Raw genomic sequence first — 24094 nt, 5'->3', positions numbered from 1 at the left:
AAATCTTTCCTCACTGTTTTGGACCACTTCACAAGATTCTTTTTATGCATAACTTTCTTACCTTGGTTTCTTCAAAGAAGGTATCTGTTGATGTGACAAGAATAAAGAACCTGTACTTAGTCTTTGAAGCTTGCCGCACAAAGACCTTCAGATTGTCATGAGGATTGTCGAAAGTGTCCTTCTTGATCCGACCACAGAATCCAGGATGTTGGCCAACGCTCTCTCGATTGTACTTCCTCTTGATGCCCTTTCCACTTGCCTCAATTGGACGAGGGAGAGTCTTCCTGCTGCAGACATCATTCATCATGGACTTGTACGCAACAGCGCATTGCTTTGTTATTTCTGAGATCCCGGCAAACTCAACCTCGTTGCCTTTTTCACAGAAAAATCTTTGAAGGTGTGGTTTGCGGTTTCTTACAGGTTCCATCATCTCTCTCTTGTCAGACATGTCCACTTTAATCTTAAAATCAGTAAGTGATGGCTGTGCTTTACTAAGTTCAGCAGAGTTCTCCACTTCACTGAGATTTGAAAACTGAATTGTCATGGGACATGTAGCCTGGTTAGGATTTGACCAACAGTGTGATGTGGTACTGGATGAGCTCTGAGCTCTGACTTTCTTATTCTCTTTGAGAACCTGATTCATTTTTTTAGAGAAGATAAGGTACTCGAGATCAACTGCAGACCGGGTCACATCAGCCTTACTTTGTTGTTCTTGCCAGTCATTTAAAGAGTTCTCAAGTCCAATTAAAGATGGTTTCATGTTGGGAGAGTTACTGAATGTCACCCGGTTTCCTTTTCGGTCCAAAATGGTGACAATAGATGAGGGTGGAATGTCAAATTTGTCATCCCTCTCACTCGCATCTAATAGCTGACTGAAAGCCGCCTCCCTTCTAAAATACCTGCTCCAGTCAAATTGCTGCTTGCTTGTCTTAACATGTGGAAGGGAACTAACAGTGACCTCCCTAGTCGGCTTTAAATAAGTTTCAAAGCATGACGTTTTTTGGATGCTGTAGTCTACAATACCTTCCTCATCCCACGCAGAATTTTGGCGGATGACTGTGAATTTGCTCTTTCTAGATTTCTTTTTTGGACTTTGGTCCCTGGTATATTCAGCAGTAAAAGTAACTGACAGAGGGTCTAATTTATATTTCTTTTCTTCCCAACAATAGTTATCCATCTCTTTTTTTGCACGCTTTTTGTGCCTGTAGGAATACTCACGTTCAGATGTAATGTACTTAGAACAAATGGGTTGATCATTGTCCCCACTAAATTCGATTTCACATGGATAAAATTGGTGATCAACTGGTTCCTCTGTTTGGTAATCAGGCCACGGTAAACCTTCATCAGATCCCTGGTAATATCCATGCACATCGTCTACATTGTCTTCTCTGTAAAATAGTTCAGAATCATTTTGAGGTGCACCCTCTATGAAGTTACTGTTCTTGTCATCTTTTTGTTGGGAGGTGGGACAGAGTTTGTGCCTTAACTGGAAAGGGTCCTCACTGAGTGAACACTTAGTAGTTAATGCAGATTCATCTTTGAAATCCATTGTCCCAGGGTATTTGTTTCTCTTCCACCTTAGTTCATCATTGTGGGTTTCTTCATTATGTCCTATAAAGTCAGAGAATGGCTTTGTGGTAGAAACATGGGTGTGCGGACTTACAGAACTTTTAGGTGGCAACATGTCAACACGAACAGTGCTGTCAGGAAAGTAAAGGTCTTCGTGTACTTCTGGAAAACACGCCATTTCATCTTGCGTAGGAGTAGAGCACATGCTGTTTACCTCCACTTCTGAGGGTTTGTCAATTGTCAGAGCTTGAGGAGCAACCATTTCATTACGAGAGTAAGTTGGGATATTGGGGGGCAAAGCACAAACTTTTGGGGACAGGCATTCTTGGTATGTTTTGATGACTTCATCTTCACAAGAGCCTTGACTTTTTGTCTCCTTCTCATCAACAAGTGTATCATCCTCACCACTGACTTTAGATTTATCCTCTTGGCCTAAATCTCTTTCATCATCTTTTTCTGAATTACTAATATCTAATTTGGTGGGTTCAAAAATACTTGCTGGATTTAACTCATTCTGACATACTTCAAGAGCTTCTTGTTGGACCACTAAACTCTGCTGAAGGGTCTTGGTTTCAATCTCATCTTGCATTCCTTCCAAAGTATCAATATCAGAAACAGGGGTGTGTTTCTCTTGCACAGACATGGGCTGATCCTCAGCTGAGCAAGAATCACTGCTTAATTCAAAGGCATTATCTTCAAGGTATGTCTCCTCTGGTGACTGAGGTTGCGTTTCACTTTTTTGTGTCTTCACATCATCATTGATGGTGGAATCATCATCATCACTGAATTCCATATCAACACTGTTTATATCATCCTTTAGACCGAAAACAATCTCATCTAGGCGTTCCACCATTACTGTGGACGTCTCACGTTCAGTATCACCTCCATCCAGGTTATCCCATTCCTTTGACTTACTGTCACCTTCTTGCATCAGTTCCTCACCTGTATAACCTTCATCTTCTTCCACAGGCTCTTTAGTGTCATTCCCTTTAATCACATGGGATGATGCATCAATCAAGTTTAACTGATCTTTCGGATCATGCTCTTCTTTTGCACTAGAAATCTCATTGCACTTTTCAACTTTAGTCTCATCTGATGTAGCATCTCTTAGCTCATCAGCTGTGTGTTCTTTCAGGTCATGCACAGACTTAAGATCTTTTGCATTAGATGTCTCATTCTCTACAACTCTTGTTTCATCTGATGAAATATCGCTCAGCTTATCAAAATGGTCAACTTGATTTGTGTCATCTAGTAAAGGTTTCAGTTCTTTTTGTGCATGAGAAGTCTCATTGTGCTCTTCAACACTAGCCTCATCTGATGCGGCATCTCTCCGCTCATCCACCATTTTTATTTGATCTTTCAGGTCATGCACAGGTTTAAGATCTTCCTTTGCATTAGATGTCTCATTCTCTACAACTCTAGTCCCATCTGATGAAATATCGCTTAGCACATCAGCATGGTCAACTAGATTTGTGTCATCTAGTAAAGGTTGAAGTTCTTTTTTTGCATTAGAAGTCTCGTTATGCTCTTCAACACTAGCCTCATGTAGTGAAGCATCTCCCAGATCATCTACCATGTTTGCGTGACCTTTGAGTTCTTCTAAAGGTTTAAGATCTTCCTTTGCATGAGCAGAGCATTTATGCTCAGAAATACTAATCTGATCTTGGCTAGGTGATTCAGAAGTAATGTTTTCCTCAACATTTCCATCTTCCATAATTGTAAGACATCCATCTTGGCTATCTTCATCAGAGACTTCTTTACTCTCTTCACTTACTGATACACTCTTTTCCTGTACCGAAATGGATGCTCCGTGTCCCGTTTTAAATTCTGAGGTATCGTCAACATTTCCATCAACCACAGCTTCTGGGCACTCATCTTTGGTTCTATTTGTTTCAGAAATCTCTTTACTTTCTGCATTGTCAGAAACATTCTCCTTTTGCAGTACTGCATGTGCTACATGGCCAGTTTCATTTTTTAAGCTCAGATCAAAACTTTTCCTACCCAAAATCAGGCGATGTGGTTTTGAGAATGCTGACGGTTTTACGGGACTAAGTACTTGATGGAACACACCAATCTTTTTCAGATCAACAGTGGACACTTTTGTGGATGCTTCATTATTTGTAACATTTCTGACCTTTGGCAGTAGTAACCGAATACCTATTCTCATATTTGATGCTTGCTCACATAACTGGTTGTATGCACTATTTCTTTCCAAGAGCTGAGAATATGAGCAGTCAGGGGCGATGTCATTTTCATCATCAGTTTCAGTGTCACTGTCAGGCACTGAATTTTCCACTGGTATGTCCACAGTAGATCTATAACTCTGTGTCAGAGAAGTGAAAATCAATAAATCACTATTAAATCACTGCACAAGAAGCAAAAATTTAAAATATTACTGAGAATATCACAGAGAATGTCCAAAAGAATAAATCTCTTATAAACATAAACATGACAAGTAACTGAAGGCTAAAAGCAAACAATAATGAATTTTCTTAAAAATATATTTAAAAAAAATTGTTTAAAGAAATTCTATACATTTTAGAGATTAACAACTATGCAACTAAAAGCTCAGAGTTAAATACAGTGCAATTGTAATCATGTAAAATTTAATACATTACCATCATTGTTGTAACTTTTGGATTGAGGGAGAGACTTGTCCCAGAAGGTGAATGGCTTGGTGCCGTTTCATGCTTACAAGTTGGTGACATTCCACCAGGATGTGATGCAGTGTCTTTTATTCTGCTTTGATTTGAAACCGAACAGAGATTCACAGGCTCGCCATTTTTCACAGAAAGATCCAAAACCTCTGTTGAAAGAGGCACAGGCCTAGACGAGTCCTCTTTCGAGCTCAACTCAACATTGAGCAATGACACAGCATTTTGAATGGCGTTAATGTCCAGATGAACTTTTTCAACGTCCTTCCCCTTTGAAAGTGCAGTACTATTTTCAAGGTGAAATAACCTGGAAGTGTGTTTACTATAGAAAAGACCAATCCACATGTGAAAAATGAGATGGACATCCTCATAGGTGTCTTCAATGCTGAAGTTCCATTTCCTGTCAATATTAGGTAAGAAGAAAAATCGTTAACAGACTTTTTGGAATGCCTATATATGGGTTATGATGTCTCAAATGATTACCACAAAAACTGTTGTTAAACTCAAATTATGACCACAAAAATTGTCACCACCTAGATAAAAATGTTACCAGCCAATTAAGCTTTTTTTTTTTTTTTTAAACTGATCGGTATCGGCTATCCTAAGCCTGATATTTTGTAAAATCAGCTGTCACGCAAGAGTCGTACAGTAGGTGGCGGTATGCACCTTTAAGTTGGTTTTCCAACCGCCATTAAAAGGAAAAGAAGAAGCTAAAATGTGCGCAAGAACCAATGAACTCTGCATCATATGCAACCAATGTTCTAGCACATCATATACACATTCCAGCTTCCATGTTTAGCCGTTTAATGTGCACTTTTGTAACAAATCACTCGCAAGTCAATTATTTACTGTTTACATACACAAAGAAAGAGAGAGTGTGTGTATCTTATGTATATCTCTATATCTCTCTCTCTCTCTCTATATTATATATATATATATAAAAATGGTAAATAAATCTACACAGACTCAGTATCAATATTCAATTACTCGGATTGGATCGGGGGCACAAAAATCGGGACATCCCTACTTGTAATAGTCTTGATAGAATCAGTAAGAGCATGTAGACAACTACACACCAATCAGTAATAGTTTTAATTTTTTATAGAAAAAGTGTGTATATGAATATATAGTTTTGCATTATAGCTGTATAATTTCTAGCTTGTTGCATAAATAATAATAATAATAATAATAATAATAATAATAATAAAAAATACTTATTTTTGAATTTGCATTTCTAATTTTAGGTGAACTATTCCTAATATTGTCAGAAACTAAACTAAAAGCAATGTTCAGATTTTTGTCTTGTGTAAATGGTTTGTCACCACAAATCTACATAAAAACAGTATTAAATTTTCACTACAACAAGAAGAGGTACTTACCCATGAAGTGCTCGTGTGACAGTTTTGTCTATACTGTCATTGGTGAATTTGCTGTCAAATTTAAAATCATAATCTTCTTCCCAAATCCTCATCACTTGGATCTTTCCCTCCTTTTCAATTATGCGTCTGTTTCGTAAAAATCTTGATTTCCTCACTTTTGTCTTGGGAATCAATGACACTGGCTTATCTGGAGAAATCAGATGCTTCCATTCTGTTCTGCCTCCTTCCTCTTGATGACACGAGGCTGCTCCATCTTTGGGTAGGTTCAGATGAAGCCCAGTGTTCAATGACAGAGGCGAATCTACACATCCAGATGGAGAAGAAACCTGGGGGGATGGACCTGACAAACCTGACAGCAGAGAGGTGGGCTGTGAATAAGAATGCTCTTTTGATATTTCCAAAATCAGTTCCCCAGTCACTAAAAGACCTTCTGGGAAAGGAGACCTGGGGGGTAATTTAAATCTGGTGGATGGACAACGAAGAAGAGCATGAAGGACTGACTGCGGGGAGCCGCTAGCCTCCTGTCCAGGTTTGGCTTCTAAGTTCGATAACACTTTATCATTACTTGAACCGAGGGCCAAGTCAGCCAGTAAACTCAATGCATCTGAGGGCAGAGATGCACCCATGCTCACACTCTCTGCGCTGGCTTTGCCATCAACGCTAATTCTTCTCCTTCCTACCCTATCCCCAAGCGATGATATGAGCTGCTGGTCAGTGTGTTTAGCTATTTCAAAAGGTGCTGATGTGTCAAAATTGAGGGACCCTGTAAGAAATAGACAAAAACAAAGACAGAGTGTAAAATAGCAGTAGCAAAGGCTCATAGTAATGCAGACATGCAAAAGAATAAGAGGAAGTATGACAGTGGCCTTCAGAAGCAGAATGACATGCACACAGAAGACAAAAAGTTGAAGAAGGAAGAACACATGGGGCCAATTTTAATACACCAGCATAATCATGTCTCAAGCCAGTCTAATTAAATGACTACTACAGAAAATGAAACATTCACAAAGGACTGAGGTTTAAAACTGGTAGCAAATATACACAGAGCTCTTTCTGGACACTTTCCCACTCTTGGTATGTGAACATTTGTTTAATAACAGAATATATGAACTAAAAATTCTCTTACCATTTTCTTTTGAGGCCTTGTGAATAAGGCCTCTCCAAGACACAGGTTGTTTAGTTATCTCCATGGGTTTCACTGGCGCATGTTGTGCCTTATCATTCATGGGCTGTGATCCTCTGTCTTTCAACTCATTCTTGATAATATCAGATTTCAGATCCACAACAGTGTCCAATTTTCTTATTTTTGATTCTGGCTCTGCTTTATCTGGCTCAGATATTGCACTATTACCTGGGGAAGGAGATTTCGCCCTCTTTCCCCTTCTTAGTACAGTCTTTAACTTGCTTATTGATATTGCACTGTACACACTATGTTTTGCTTTCTTTTTGATTTTGTCAGGGGAGGATACTTTAGGGTCCGAGAGCATGGATTGGTCAGATTCTCTGGGAGGACTGGAAGTTGCACCTGTTTGAACAGTAACAGGATGATCTTTGTTAGTTTGTTGGAAGCCTACATTCTCATTTGATGTAGCATTCATGGACTTTTCTGAACATAAATCCTTACTTTTGTCAATTTCTAATGGGTTGTTTTTGTGAAGGTTTCTCAATATCTTTAATGCTGACAAGAGAGCACTTGGCATTTCACCTGAAGGACTGTGCGACAATTCTTCGCCATCACTGACCACTGGATCTTTACAGGGTAATTCTTCCATTACCTTTGAGGGAGATTCTCCCTTACTTTCCACTATTTCTGTGGATTTGTTTTCCACAGGAGAAATCGTTTCTGCATTTGTGTCCGTGTTCATCTCAACATGCATTTTCTCACTTTGTCTCTTGTTTGCAGATTGTACATCAACATCTGAACCATGCGGGACAAAAACTCTGCCACAGGTTGTGATTATGGTTTTTAGACCATATCGTTCCCTCAAGCTAAATCCTTCCATCTTCCTCTTGGGTGTGCTAGACAAACTTTGTTTTGTGGTATCGGCCTGTGCGTTCACTATAGTCTCCTCATCAATCTTTGCAGCAGCTGATCTCAAAGAACGCTTCAGATTAGCATCAGTATTCCACAATCTTTTACGCCTTGGAAGAGACCGCCAGTCTCTTTTTGAAGGACTTGTTTCATTTTTTATACTTTGATCATGTATAGTTTCTGTTGACACACTTAAAGTTTCTTGTGCTTGTTTGGCTTGACTCAGATTTCGATTCACTCTCCTTTGCTTGCGTCCCTTGCCCCTACTAGTTGAATGTGGACTCTCATTGATGTCGTCAGCATGCATGGTCTCAGACTGAGTCTGCTCTTTTGGAGGGTCATCTGTGGAGTTCACTGGCAAAACGAGAGGCAAACTTGAAGCTGGTAAAGCGAGCTTTTTTTTAACTCCTTTTTTGATCTTCATGGTTCTCCAATGAATTTTGCGCTTCCTACCTTTACGCCTTGAAAAGGACCTCCGATTTACTTTCTTAGCAGGATCAGCCATTGTTTTCTCAGGATGTATATTATCCTCCATCCTCCCAGCAGTACCACCTTCTTCTGTTGATGTGATTAATGGTGTACTGCTTGTGTGGATGGGAGTCTCTTTTTTGGATAAATCTACACAGACTCCATCAGCATCTCCCTTAGTACTCCCTTGAGATGTTTTCTCAACATCAGTGTCAATACTTACACAATTCTCTGTAGGGACATCACCCAATTTGGGTGACACTGTGGAAATTGGATCCTCCAACACGCTGTCAGCTACTGTAACTACAGCTGTTCCCAGTTTTCCAAGGCCCTCTGGCAAAGCAGGTTGAGGCTGCTCTGTAGGCAAATGCTTGTGCTCATCTTTTTGTTTTTCAACTTTTTCAACAGTCCTGTGAGAGGTCTCACTTTCAACAGGGGCATCAGTCTGTGGGACCTCCTCAGGTGATGATATACAATAATAGACATCATCGTCATGATCATCACCACGCTGCTGTCGACCAGTAGTGAGTAACTCCAGTGCTCTCACTACTGGAATTGTAAAGCCACAAGGCTCATCAAAATAGGATTTTAATCGGGTGCCAGTCTCCTGTGACCATTTAGGTGATATCAGAGTAAAACCACCAGGCACATCAAATTGGTCTGGAAACATACTGGCTTCCCTTGTGGGAACATCCAACAGTCCTGGGTGAAAAAGAGTGCCATATTCCTGCAAACACTTCTCTAAAGAACTTTTAGAGCACCCCTGCTGGTTTGGAGGACATTTTCCCATCTCTGTTTCTGCATAGTTGAGTGCTGGAATGACTTGCATTATTTCTGATGACACTTTAGTATTTGTCAGGTTCGACTTGGCATCTAAACATAAAAACACACAAAAGAGATGCTTTTAAGACGTGCAAGACTTGCAAATGAAAAGATACATAAAAGTACACTGATTTAAAAAAAGAAAAAAAAAAATGAATAAATCAAATTATACTTCTCGTTACCTCTTGGCACAGTTCTTGAGTCTGGGAAAATAAACATGCCTTGAAGTGCTGCTGCCTTACCCGACTTTGCGTCTACAAATAAGAGAAATGATTAAAATTAAAATGTTTTCACAAGATAAACAACATCAAGATGATTTTCTCTCCACTTTTTAAGTTATCTTGTATCTTTGTAAGTTATCTTGTTTAAGTTAGATGTATTTTTCATTGTTTATTTTATCCATAGAGATTAAAGAAAACTTTATTAAAAGAGCACTGAGACAAGAGCCAAACTTACCAGCTTCAAGATAAATCACAACATTACAAACATAGATTTGAAGCAAAAAAAAAAAAAAACTAGCAAAAGATAAAGGTACAACACTATGTACTTAAAGGGATAGTTCACCCAAAAATGAAAATTTGATGTTTATCTGCCTTGCGCATCCGGTTGGTGAGATCTGAAAACGTGCTCTGATGACGGAAGTGATGTCTCGCGCTTATACTTGAATGAGTGCAAGAGATCACTTCCGTTGTCAGAGTGCGTTCAGACCTCACCAACCGGATGCACAAGGCAGTTGGACATAGTGGTGTTTTAGAGGTGAAAAATGATATAAATACTGTTCGGTTTCTCGCACAAACCGATCATTTCGTGTCTTAGGACATCAATGTGTCGTCACGAGCCGCAGGGTTTAATTTGGATTTGTCTGTGCGTGTTTTTTTTTACTCTTATAGATGGAATTCCCATTGACATGCATTATACAACTGACAGACTGCAACGGTTGGAGTTAAAAATCATCATTTGTGTTCTACTGAAGAAACAAAGTCACCTACATCTTGGATGCCCTGGGGGTAAGCAGATAAACATCAAATTTTCATTTTTGGGTGAACTATCCCTTTAATAGGGCTGCCCCCTAATAGTTGACTAATTGTTAGTCGACAAGAAGAGGCTTAATAAACCAAAATGTTATTAGTCTGTTAGTTGCAGAAAAAAAAAAATACAGAGGAAGTGGTGAAGTCAGTGAGGGACAGATCGTTAACGGCAGGTCCTTGTGGTAATTACAGTATTTCGGGCAGGAAATCCAAATGTTTGCCTATCATCCATCAACCTCAAATATGGTTTATCATGACGTGGAGGCACTGGCGCAATCACTTGCACAAGAGTAATACATCATCCAAAACTGTAAAAAGTCTACTTTTATGTGTGTAAACTCACAATAACAAAAGTTGTGGTTTTATAAAATAAATAAAACAAACAGAATGCACTTTCTGCCATCTGAGTCGACTAGAAAAATCTTTAGTCGGGGGCAGCACTAGCATTTAACGTCTAATGAAGAAATTAACTCAATCCCATGAAGCATTGTGAATGACAATCAAATTAAAATGGAAAATATAACAATATTCATTTATAGGTGCTATTGTAAGTACAGAAAATAATAATTTTGAAGTTTATTGCTAAATAATCAGATATAACCAAGTATACATTTAGGATTTTGGGTAATGTAGTACTTTACCAGGATTTGCGCTGTTAAATGTGTTTGAATGACACAGACCTACAGCATTAAAAGCAGCATACGTCACTGATTAACAACCTCAGAGCTCATGGCAGGTTTGACTTTAAAGGTTTATATGTTGATGTTAAAAATTTATTGTACTCTAGAGAAAATGATTGGAGTTGGAGTTGCACTCCACTGGGCAACGTCTTACCTTCATAAGAGAAGAGGTGTGAAGAATGTAACAGTATAAGGAAACCAGAATCTTCCAGTGGAATAACAAGAGCCTGGTCAATGGAAAAGATCATAAGACAAGATTCGTTTAGAGATTTTTTTAAGTGATTTTTGATTAAATATTTCACTCTTCTCCATATTTACCATATCTTTTTCCTTTAGCTCGTGGGCTATCTGAGCAAGATCATTTTTCGCCTTAGAGGAGACAACATCATACAAGTTGAAACATCTGCCATCTATGCAAACTGTGGAGAGATGCAGGAAAACAAATTAAAAGATGTCACCCAAGTGCTCATTTACAGTGTTAGCACCAATATGGGTGATGATGTCAATTACCAAAATGAAATTTTAAACACACCTTCACCCACAATGCAGGTTTCAAAGATTTCCCGCGGCAAGGTCCTCTTCAGTTCAGACACACCAATTGCATGGTCAATTTGAACTGTCTTTGGGCTGAAAATATAGTTTGCATTTTAGTCCTATAGCTTATAAGAAGATGTATAGTATTTCTAAATAATCCACCTTTGATGTTTAGGCAGCTTTTTTTGGTGCATTATCAAATGAAATCTGGTTTATAGTATCTGAGCAAGAGGGTCCTTGCATAAAACATACAGTTTTGCTGGGAACCAGGCTCCACTCGCAGACTGAAGACCAACATCATAGACAGTGGATTCAATCTTGAATTGGCCAATCCATGGTTGGTAATGAAATACTACAATACAAGATACCGCTCATTGGTAATTACATACTTTAAATACACTGAATATTATTAAAAACATGGAACAGTCAAGTTTAAAATGCTATACAACAAATGAAAGAAAGACAATGGATAAGATTTTGAATAAAACAATCGCTATTTGCCATATTTGCAATTTCACCACATAAAGAGAAAAGAACATGCAAAACAATCCATAATTCATACCTGTTTTGTCTTGGCTTGAAAAGAAACAGTAAAGAAAACAGATCATTAGTTGTCAAAATCATCATAAGCAAAACTTAAAGTTTGGTTTAATAAAATTCAGAAAAAGTTGTTTAGTCATAACAAAAATGTATATAAAATCTCAAAGAGAAAAGTGGTAAACCTCTTTTGCTCCAACTCTGACGTGGTACTCATCTTCCCATATGAAAATGCCACGATGGCAAACGGACAAGCATGTCTTGGACATGATTCTGCTTTACTGCTTCCATCACGGAGTTCATACATATAGTACTGCAAGACAAACCAACCTTGTTGATATACAGTTTGATACTAAGGAAGGAAGGAAGGAAACCGTTTCTTTGAGAGCTGCATCACCTGTGTTCGCTCATAAGCCAAGAAAGAACTAGTAGTTGAAGACACAGCACCAAGCTGATCTGATACATGGCAGTCAAAGCCAGGTGTTGGAGGAGTAAAATTCTGGGTGTAGTTGTCTGTAACTTCTTTCACTCTCCCCTGATGTTTAAAAATATAAGAAAATATGTTTGCATGTGGTGCGTTATGATAAAACAGCACAAAGCAACAGAATTTGGGTGGAAGAATAACAATTTTCCACCAATTTGTTAAATGTGTACCTTGGTCAGCTTCAAAAGGACAATGTAGCCAGTCTTGCCATCGTACCAGCGCTTCAGGTCAAGGCAGTCTGAGTATTTTGAGATATAGACACCTAATTTAAGTGCAAAAAACAGAAATATAATGTGATGACAATCGCCTCAACCAATAACAGAAAACAACTCCACAACAATCAATTCACTGCAGCTGCATTCAACACACATTTCTTAAGACAATAGCCATTTACAAGGCCTGACTTAAAGAAACATATAAAGGGTTTAGATTTAAATGGTGTTAAATATAAACTATGGGTTGAAAACTGAAAAATCAGCCCTCAAAGAGGCATTTATGTTACAAAAACTACTGTCTGAATATAAACTCAAACAAAAAAACCAAACATCTCTTAGTTGAAGGTGTAACTGAGAATTCTAAGAAAAGTTTTTCATACCCAACACAGGCAATTAACAAGACTGGCAAAAACTGGAAAAACTAGTTTTTCTGCATTTTTGTAGATGAGAAAAAGGTGTAGCGCAAGGACTTCTTAGAAAGATCTGATTGCCTCAACATGTTCAACTACAGTGAACAAGTTTAATCTCTCTAGTACTGCTAATTATTAAGCCAACAAGTCCTGGTCTCACACAGCCAGGCTTTTGTCCAACAGCATCAAATCTGGTCCAGACAATAATAAATAATATAATAAAATTCAGAAAAGTAGAATAAACAGTTCTACTAACTGATATCAAGTTAACTTGCTACTAAAAAACCTCAAAAAACTAGTATTTTTCAAAGATTTATTGAAAAACTATGGCAAATCCAGCAAAGATTTCTTTAACAAATTGTATCAGCCTATGTAAGCATGACCCTGTAAGCATGACTTTTTTTTTCCAGGCTGGTTGACAAAAGTGCATGCCAGAAGTTGTGTAAAAGCCAGCAGAGCAGATTACAGCAAGTTCTCGATATTCTTGTGTACATCAGAAGGTCGGCGAACAGACTGTGTCAGTGATATAAAAAGCTGTGACTAAATCCCTGACAACACACCAACATTTGCTGGGCCCTAAAATATGTTTGCATAAACAAAAAATGATATAATCCAACAGCAACTTGCAGTCAATATCACAAACCTTACTCTTATTTGTTTGTTTAACATTTGTAGAAAGAGACATTGCTTTTACACTTATGAAACTGTGTGTATATCAAGACTTTCCCCTCTCAGGAACCAGAAGTAGCACAAATGACCACATAAACTCGGCCTAACTTACCAGTTACACCATACATAAAAATAGTAATAAAATGAAATATGAAAACCCTTAAATCATCTGAAGGCCTAAATTAAATTGACTAAGAATGTGTGCTGAATTTCACTATATGGTTAAACAAATGGCCCATCTGTCTTCTCAAACCTGCTTTAAGTCAATAATAATCCAAGATTATGTCTATTATTAGTAGCTGTAGTAGTTCTGCATGAACCATATTGCATTGTGATATTGTTGTCCACCAAACACTCAGATCTTCCAGCTTAAATGAACTTAAATGCAATACAAAATTCATTACTCCTTAATAATTATTTGCTCATCTTCAAGCCATGATACACCCACCATGGGACTGTGACAGGTTCCTTAGCTAGAAATGTGACTCACTTCTCCGTGATATGATAAAATCTTCCACCAGTAGTTTATAAAAGCCCCGTAGCCACTAGCAAATTTGAGAAGGGTGTCAAATGTTTAATTTAGACTGCAGTAAATACTTCAGTAACTAGGCTATTTGATATCACACACTAGTGGGACGACCTGGGTAAAGGCTAACCTTCACTTTCCCTTTCTATAGATTCATTACATCTCTAAAGTAGAAGTTCAATTCATACTTTCACTTTTCCTTTCATAGGTAGGAAAATAGACTATGGACTTAAAAATATGCAGTTCTCCTGAACACTATTATTATTAAAAGGCAATGTTTTAACAATCTGTTGTATACTATTGTTAGCTGGGCTCGACCGGACAAGTAGAAAAAAACCTTAGCATTGAGCTTTGGTTACTATATCGTACTTAGTTACCTGATTTTAAGCAAAGTTATTTAGAATAATAGTTGTAACAGTCATTCATTAACACTATTTCTAAAAAATGAAACTAAAAACTGTGATATACGCTTAACTGAAGTTACAAGTTGAACTGAAACTGGGCTGGGATTTCTATTTTCCAGCATGCTTTGCCCATGGAGTAAAAGCTAAAATAAAGTGTTATATAATGTTTTTTGTGCACGATTAATGGTAAGGGAGATTTAGTAGTGATTAATATTTTGTTATGCTAATTTAGAAGAGTTTCTGTTCATGTGGGAGAGTTACCATCATGGTGAGAAAAGATGCATGCAGCTTGGTTTGAGGGCAGGTAAGTTACATGTTTTAAGTTACTAGAACTCAATAAGAATTTGTGTTCTAGCACGCAAGAACTCAAAGTTAATTAACTAAATATTTAAATGTTGTTATCAAAACGTATGAGTTAACTAACTAAGTACTTCAAGTTAGAAACAATTAACATGCATGAGTACAACAAACTCAAACTTGATAGTTCTGCTTACTACGGCTGGACGATTAATTGAAAAGTAATCGAAACCGAAATTCAGAACCTCTAACCGACGTAATTTTCCCATGACGGTTATTTTGGTTTTTTAATCCTGTTAATACTTCCCCCTTAAAAATATACTACTGCGTGTGTAGCCACGTGACTCTGCCCTGTCCAGTCAACAAGCAGGTGAACGCCGAGTCAACACATAAAGACCACGCGAGCGGTGAGCCTTGCGTCTTCACTAAACTTTGTCAGTTGTATGTGTTTTAAGGTTTGCCAGTTTGGACATTCACGTTATTTAGACGATCGGATGTGTATTGTTATATCGAGCTACCGTGCTCGCGCAGCTGCACTGTGGCACGAACACTCATACAAACAGTAGCTGGGAAAAAAGTGAAGATCACGCGCACAGAGAGGAGCAGAAACTAGTTGTCAGCGCTGTCCTGTGATTTACCACTAAAGTAGTTTAGAAACTTATTATAGCATAGCCTATATTTTTCTACTTTTGAAGTAACCATTTACAACCCAGTTTCACAATTAATAGGGAAACGGTATGACTAATTCACACACACACACTCATTATGTACTGTACTGTGCTAATTTATCTTTATCTGATTTACAACGTGCAGAAATCTGTAAGAAATGTTACGAACCATAGATAAAATAGCTGCTGAAAGTGAGCTGTTATGTCAGATCACTCTTTCAATAGGAAAAAAATATTCCACCTTTAATAGTCAAGCATATTTACAGTTTAAAACTTGTAAGTGTAACAAAATAATCGTTCATTAATCGTAATCGAGGTAAAATGCTCAATTAATCGAGGTTTTGATTTTAGGTCATAATCGTCCAGCCCTACTGCTTACTAAAATTGGGAACATCATAACTAAAAAAATTTGATGTAACTGATTACCTCAAATTTTTGGAGTTAGCTCAACTTATTCGGGTTTACAGTGTGGAGTCAATTGTTTTATTTGTGATAACGTAATGAAACGAGTCAAATTGTGCAGACCATTTTTGGCCAAGCTGTCATACAAAGAAATTATGATTTTTTTTTATTTTTTTTTGCATAAATAAAACCTGTAATTTTGCCAGATAAACAACTTAACCAAGTTTAGCATTTTGTTCTTCCCTCATATTTAAAACATATAAAATATTTTCCTCATATTTTGATGGTTTAATCAAACCTGTAGTGTCATTAAAAACAAATATCCTCTCCGGACATCACTTTTGGCCACTACTGAATCTGCATTATAAGACATTCACTGAATCAGTCCAATGAAAATCATCCAAGTAACTGTCATTGACAATAGCACATACAAACCCGATTCCAAAAAAGTTGGGACACTGTACAAATTGTGAATAAAAAAGGAATGCAATAATTTACAAATCTCATAAACTTATATTTTATTCACAATAGAATATAGATAACATATCAAATGTTGAAAGTGAGACATTTTGAAATGTCATGCCAAATATTGGCTCATTTTGGATTTCATGAGAGCTACACATTCCAAAAAAGTTGGGACAGGTAGCAATAAGAGGCTGGAAAAGTTAAATGTACATATAAGGAACAGCTAGAGGACCAATTTGCAACTTATTAGGTCAATTGGCAACATGATTGGATATAAAAAGAGCCTCTCAGAGTGGCAGTGTCTCTCAGAAGTCAAGATGGGCAGAGGATCACCAATTCCCCCAATGCTGCGGCGAAAAATAGTGGAGCAATATCAGAAAGGAGTTTCTCAGAGAAAAATTGCAAAGAGTTTGAAGTTATCATCATCTACAGTGCATAATATCATCCAAAGATTCAGAGAATCTGGAACAATCTCTGTGCGTAAGGGTCAAGGCCGGAAAACCATACTGGATGCCCGTGATCTTCGGGCCCTTAGACGGCACTGCATCACATACAGGAATGCTACTGTAATGGAAATCACAACATGGGCTCAGGAATACTTCCAGAAAACATTGTCGGTGAACACAATCCACCGTGCCATTCGCCATTGCCGGCTAAAACTCTATAGGTCAAGAAAGAAGCCATATCTAAACATGATCCAGAAGTGCAGGCGTTTTCTCTGGGCCAAGGCTCATTTAAAATGGACTGTGGCAAAGTGGAAAACTGTTCTGTGGTCAGACGAATCAAAATTTGAAGTTCTTTTTGGAAAATTGGGACGCCATGTCATCCGGACTAAAGAGGACAAGGACAACCCAAGTTGTTATCAGCGCTCAGTTCAGAAGCCTGCATCTCTGATGGTATGGGGTTGCATGAGTGCGTGTGGCATGGGCAGCTTACACATCTGGAAAGGCACCATTAATGCTGAAAGGTATATCCAAGTTCTAGAACAACATATGCTCCCATCCAGACGTCGTCTCTTTCAAGGAAGACCTTGCATTTTCCAACATGACAATGCCAGACCACACACTGCATCAATTACAACATCATGGCTGCGTAGAAGAAGGATCCGGGTACTGAAATGGCCAGCCTGCAGTCCAGATCTTTCACCCATAGAAAACATTTGGCACATCATAAAGAGGAAGATGCGACAAAGAAGACCTAAGACAGTTGAGCAACTAGAAGCCTGTATTAGACAAGAATGGGACAACATTCCTATTCCTAAACTTGAGCAACTTGTCTCCTCAGTCCCCAGATGTTTGCAGACTGTTATAAAAAGAAGAGGGGATGCCACACAGTGGTAAACGTGGCCTTGTCCCAACTTTTTTGAGATGTGTTGATGCCATGAAATTTAAAATCAACTTATTTTTCCCTTAAAATGATACATTTTCTCAGTTTAAACATTTGATATGTCATCTATGTTGTATTCTGAATAAAATATTGAAATTTGAAACTTCCACATCATTGCATTCCTTTTCTATTCACAATTTGTACAGTGTCTCAACTTTTTTGGAATCGGGTTTGTACATATCAAGTCTTGTCAGGCAAGCATGAAGGCTTCAGAACCTCCCCTTGGCTGATCTTGTTGCTGTCACATGTGAAATATTATCTTGTGCATGCAAGTAAACACATCAGGTTGTTATGCTGAAATGATCACCAAATAATGCAATAGCTACTTTCTTTACCTTTCGACGGGTCTCCAAGAGTAGTGCATTTTGCTTTTCCGACCAACAAGCCTGTTTCACCAACTTTCCTTGCCTGTGGGTAAATAAATGTTGAATTAATGGGTTTGACGACACACAAAGTATACTTTTGAAATCAGGCTGATTCATTAAGCTCATTGAGTTTTGTACTTCTTACCCTGTTTGCATCATCAAGCAACAGGAAGCCAAATGACTCTTCAAGTTCCTGTTCAGAATAACCTTTTTCCCGTTTCTCGGACCGAAAGGCAGCATACTGTTGGAAAAAAAAATTCATTATAACATGACACAAATCTCACTAAATCACTGTATATTGTATTAAGTATAAAACTTACCCTTTTTTGTAGAGTGTCATTGTTGATCAAATGGGCAGAGTTGTACGTGAAACATTCTTTTGATTCCTCATACAAATAATTGTTACGAAGAGGAGCTAGAATACTCTCATTAAAGGTTACTGAGCCTGGATGCACAGGCTCCAGAAGACCTAGTAAGACAGGACACATGTCTAAGTTATACTAACTGTGTCACAATTTTTCAAAACATTCAGTCTTTTTAACAACAAACAAAACTGTTATCAAAGCATTTGAAGGTCATTGAATATACTTTGAGATAAACATTATAACTCTGGTAGAGAACTCATTTTGTGAACAAAAGGCTTGGTAAAAGAACCAACAGTTTCAAAAACTGGTTGAACAACTCCTCTAGAACAACTCCTCTAAAACAACCAAAAAACATATTCTGCATTAAAGAAAGGACATTACGCAATTCTTCTACTGAACACGTTGTTCATTATGTGACTGACTATTGTGCAATACTTCTGTAACAGTGTTGTGTTACCACAATAATCTTCCAAATGTACCAAATAACCATATTGTCAAATACTGACATGAATTAACTCATTAAATTACGCAGTCTAAATGTCATCTAAACATGATGGATTTCCATCTTTTCTAATTGGATAACACAAGCTTGGTCTAAGCTGGTACCAGTAGATCATCATGGACCAGCAACAAGCCAGTTATCCACCACTAATCATACCAGTTTAAGGTGGTAAAGCTGGTTTTTGAAACATGACAACTCTCAACCAGCTATTGATCATTTTAGACCACCTAATATTTGATGGACATTTCAAACTCAACACAAACGGAGGAATGAGATTCATAACCAACGCTGTAAATAAATCAACATTGCTGACAATTCTTAAAATCTAGACATTTGTACTAAACCCATTTAAGCCTTTTTTTTTGTCTTTAGTTGTTTGTCAAATTATGTCATAACTTACATTTACAAATCTCAAAACACTTAGAGTAAGGACCAAAATGAGAAGACCTTACATATTATAGCTAGATCATGCACAAATATCTATAAAACACTTATAATAATGGGCTCATATAATAAATAAATATAGGCCAGGTCTAATAGTTGACATTGCAAAGCAGTGAACTAAAAACATGATTGTAGTGATCCTTTATTTAAAAAGCTTGGAGCAAAGGTAAGACTATCACGTGTAGATTTACCAGGCCCATGCTGACTCGACTGCAGAACTGGTTTAGAGTTAAGGGCAACCAACCAAACCAGTACCCGTGTCTTCTTTCAACCAGAATAGGACAGTCGTTTAAAAATTTTACAGTGCTGCAACGGTGTTACTATATTTGAATTCCCATAACTGAAACTCAGAAATAAAAAAACAAACAGTTTTGTTGGCTATCAACACAAACAAAAATAGCACAAAAAAAGAGTGGGTTTTGAATGGATATAGGTCTATATAAATGTATAAACAGATGTTTGTTGCATAAATTATACAAACACTATTGACGTCAAAACAGAAACTAAACGTGTCCACTAACCCCAGTTACCTTGTGTTGATCGTGTAGTCACATTCTCCATGAAGACGAGGCATAGATCCCAGGTTTTCGCTTTGCACTCGATATATTAGATATTTCTGGTACTCGGTGGCTTACGACATTCCACGTAAACGAATAAAAAGATACTGCCTTTTAGGTAAAATAGTCATGAAATGTTTATTGAAAGCTCTAAGGATAATTATTAAGTTCGACGACTAGTCTCTCAGGCTGAAATGCGTTTTGAAGGACTTGGACTATGTGACTGTGTTGCAACCAGGAAGCGAATCCACATAAAGACAGCAAAGGTTGGGCTGTGAAAACGAATGGCTGCCAGCGAGTTGGTCTGAAGGCCTGTTTTTAAACGAATTCTGACTGGGATAAGAATTCACTCGACAGCACGGGCTGTCAACTCGAGGGATGCGGCAATATCTACCAAGCGTAGGTCGTGCGAGTAAAAGCGAAACGAAATAGAAACAGAAAGTCAAAAGTTTGCGTCCATCTTGTGTCCCGCGTGCAGTTCCGTTTGGCGTCACTAGTAGTCGCAGCACAGGCGAATTGAAACGACGACGTTCAACGCTAATTATACGCGGATTTATCTCTGAATGTCGATTTAATAATTAAAAGGACGGTGTCTATGGTTATATATCGAGAATGAGTAGACATCAGTAGCTTGAAGTCCACAAACAACAGTCCTTGCTCTGAAAAAAACCACATTTACTCTTCCGGCCTCTAGATGGAGCTCTTCAGTTTTCTGCATTCCTGAACTCCTGTCTTGCGCCTAAAAGAACATTCAGTTCTGGACGAAATGTTCACTGAGTGAATTAGAGAAAAACAAAACTGTATTGTCCAGCTTTGTCTGCCAACATTTGGTCGGACAAAGCCAAAACAGTTGTAACGCATATGGAAAATATTTATACCTAGTTTTAGAGGAATGCGTACACAATAACGCAGCAAACGTTAAAAAACATTGAACTTATTGAAGTAGAACTAAATATATTAATTTGGGGTCATAAAATTATATATACAGTCAAACCAAAATTTATTCAGACACCTTTAACATTTCAGTTTATTCGCTAGTTTAAAAAAAATGGTAATAATATATGACAATATCTCAGAGTTAAACTGTCGGAAAAAATTAATCTTAATTATCTCAGATAACACTTAAACAAAACATGGTCAGGTCAAAGTGTCTGAATAATTTCTGGTTCCAAATTTTATCATCAGTTTTACTGGTAGTCCACTGTATGAAGAATTTTTGGGTATGGTATGTCACAGTTTACTTTATTTTGCTATCCTCACTTACAGAAATGAACTATAGTGTCCTGCACCCACTAGTAAAAATATATCAGTAATGTCTGAATAATTTTAGGTTTGACTGTATATATAATTGGGGAAAAGTAATACTTTGTAACAGGGCTCAATTTGTTAACATGAATTACTAGGTATCATTCATGAACTAACAATAATTCTTTTACAGCATTTATTTATATAGGTTGTGTTAATTTAATGTAAGTTCATCAGAATTTAGGAATAGCCTACTACATTTCAATGACCATTAATGAAGAATGATTCTCTTTTCCCCTAGAATAGTGTAATGAAACTAAAGACAAACTAGACCAGGTTAACCAGCCAAACCCTTTGACTGAGATAGAGAAAGGTAAATGTGTGTTTGTGTGTGTGAAGTGTATACTTCTATACGTGAAAGGGTAATTCTGATAATGCCACTATGAAGAAACAGATTCCAGTCATCTTTTCTCCAAAAAGTTTTTTTTATCTGTAAATCAAAACTTCACAAGTGCAAATACATGAAATATGAAATGAGCATGTTAAATAAATACCAAAATGCAAGACCACTGATCAAACAAACAGCCACACAAACATATCATCTTAAAAAGAACTATGATTATCATTAGAAATTAAAAAAAAGAAAGCATTGCAAATGGTTTGCAGTCTTTCCACTTTCCCAGAAAGCAGACCATTCTCTATTCATCTAATGACACATCACAATGAATTGTGTTCTGTTTAATTTGAAAACGGCTTTACAAGTCCTTGATCCATGGCTGTAGAAAGGCAGGCACGAGCCGCGTTAATAGCATCCTGCTTCTTGGGGTTGTCCTCCAGTTTTGCCACATATGTCAGGATTTCCAGCAATTCACTTTCAATGAGCTTCTTGGCTAGTTGTTCATCAGCATCCAGCATGTTACACACTGTCACAAGACCTCTGTGCTGAATTTCAGGGTTGTCATGGATACATAATCTCTGAAGAATCTCAAGCCACTGCCCAGTCTGTAGATAAAATTAAAAATAATAGTCTTTGGTATGAGCATCTGAAAGCAACACTGTACCATTGTACCACCACAGTAGTGGTCGATTACAGTGAGACGTGAAGGCTGTTTAATGATACATACCACTTTCGTCATCTTAATAGCAAGTTTTTTCTGAGCGGCAGTGAGCATAGCCAGTGCACCAGAAGCCGCCCTCTGAAGCTGCTCATCATCTTCACCACAGAGCAGGATAAGAAGCTTCAGTTTATCATTGCCATCTTGCAGATATCTGTCTTGAACCTGTCAAAATAATGAATCTGGTCAATATTTCCAAAAAAGGCAACATTTGGTTAACAGAATGTGTTCTCTGCAGTAATTTCATACATCCTTGCAGCAAACCAGATTGCACATGCACTCTGTGGCGGCTTGTCTGATTTGATCATGTTCCTCAAACATGTAGTTTTCAATCTCTGGAAGTGCTTTTTCTTTTAGGATTTTTACTCTGTGGAAAGAGAGATAAATAATTAGATTTGCATTTCCAGAATAGTTCCAAATTTTAGGTTTACGGATTTGGTTCTGTGTAAATGATATTTTTCCCAATGATGTGAGCATCCATCCATCCATCCATCCATCCATCTATCTATCTATCTATCCATCTATCCATCCAGCCATCCGTCCGTCCATCTATCTATCTATTCATCCATCCATCCATCCAAGAATCAAGATAGAAATCAGAAATTGCATACTCTCTGAGTAGGTACTTCTTTTGAGTAATTACTTCACAGCCATTAAAATGTATGTTCTATATAGTATGAATGTGTGCATATGTTTAATAATAATAATAATAATAATAATAATTAAAAAAAGCCTCTGGTCAAAAAAATAAATAAAAAACAGCATGTTGTCATTATCATTATTATAACCAACCAGCAACAGTTGTGTCATTCACTGTCATTCACAAATCCCCTCCCGTGGCCTTATGGGATAGTATCTGTCCATTGGATGCGCACTTTGGAATCTTGCTGGAAGTAGTATATACTTATTGCATACTTTTTTATGAATACTACTTTTTTCACATACTGTTTTTCGCTTACTATATAGTAGAGCATTCCAACCCTGCATTCCATTCGGAAGGGCTCATCCCTATGCCCTAATCCCTTCAAAGGGTTTACCCTCCAGAGTGAGAGCTTCGAAAGGATGAAGGGTGTAGGGGTCAAAAAACTCTTTTTTTGGAATGCACTTTTGCGTCATCTTAGCGAGACAATCAAGGAGGCGCCTTCGTCGCACATTTTGTACGCTGGTTGACCCCCCAAAAAACACGCTCTGAACGATGAGTAGATTTGTTTAACGTTAGTTTATTTATTTTTGGTTTATCGCACCATATTGTATATTGTGTATTTGAAACATTTGAATGGACTGATAAAGGGAGCTGTAAAGTATTTTTGTTAAAGTACAATTGCGTTTTGACCATAATAATGTACCAAATCTAACTTGTATAAATATTACAGCAGTGTAGAAAAATACTATACATACATTTATAAGTAAAATTGAACTCTGAGCCTCATGTACCCATTCTGTGATGCCAAACAACTTCCCTGTGCAAAGGATCATGGGGGCCCGAAGTGTCCATCAGTTGTACCCTTCGAAATCCTTCATTCCAAAGGGCCCTTTGAAGTGGCCAGTTTTGAGCACTTCGGTTTGGAACGACCCTTCAATATGGCGGCCATGATTGTTTTCAATCCGAAGTGCCCTTCGGAGAACGATATATCCCGTTTGGAACGCACTGAATATTTGCAGTTTCATCAGAGCCTGCAGTTCCTCCATCAGCCCAACAGAGGGAACCCTCACAGAATTTCTAGGAAGCCACTTCCTGTCCAGACTGTATTTTATGTATTTGTGTAGTCTTGTTAGTGTTTAGCTACAATTCTTTTGCACTTTTATTCTGATGTCTTGGTCTTTGTGATACTGCATTTGTTTTTGGTTTTGTTGTTTCTGAATCCTGTCTTT

General features: G+C 37.7%; 1 protein-coding gene across 7 annotated transcripts in view; it reads right to left on the bottom strand.

Moving 5' to 3' along the window:
- Positions 1-24094, bottom strand: part of LOC127517196 (protein unc-45 homolog B) — a 39934-nt gene that overhangs the window by 3168 nt on the left and 12672 nt on the right. For 2 of the 7 annotated variants that reach the window (XM_051902494.1, XM_051902493.1), the window contains exons 18-36: positions 22472-22589; positions 22232-22387; positions 19836-22109; positions 18315-18463; positions 18140-18235; positions 17965-18037; positions 12358-12449; positions 12101-12238; positions 11889-12016; positions 11729-11742; positions 11419-11518; positions 11165-11259; positions 10951-11051; positions 10787-10859; positions 9107-9178; positions 6729-8975; positions 5603-6365; positions 4188-4623; positions 62-3892 (exon numbers count right to left, since the gene is read on the bottom strand). In XM_051902494.1, the coding sequence (XP_051758454.1) occupies positions 21846-22109; positions 22232-22387; positions 22472-22589 (538 nt within the window). In that variant the 3' untranslated portion in view covers positions 62-3892; positions 4188-4623; positions 5603-6365; ... (12 more) ...; positions 18315-18463; positions 19836-21845. Of the gene's footprint in view, positions 1-61; positions 3893-4187; positions 4624-5602; positions 6366-6728; positions 8976-9106; positions 9179-10786; positions 10860-10950; positions 11052-11164; positions 11260-11418; positions 11519-11728; positions 11743-11888; positions 12017-12100; positions 12239-12357; positions 12450-17964; positions 18038-18139; positions 18236-18314; positions 18464-19826; positions 22110-22231; positions 22388-22471; positions 22590-24094 lie in introns of those variants that run through there. The other 5 variants (XM_051902490.1, XM_051902491.1, XM_051902488.1 and 2 more) reach the window with 5 other exon arrangements.

The sequence above is a fragment of the Ctenopharyngodon idella genome, chromosome 8 (genome assembly GCF_019924925.1).
Source record: "Ctenopharyngodon idella isolate HZGC_01 chromosome 8, HZGC01, whole genome shotgun sequence".
NCBI lineage: Eukaryota > Metazoa > Chordata > Actinopteri > Cypriniformes > Xenocyprididae > Ctenopharyngodon > Ctenopharyngodon idella.
The sequence above is the reverse complement of the archived record's forward strand: the minus strand, read 5'-3'. Positions and strand labels throughout refer to the sequence as shown.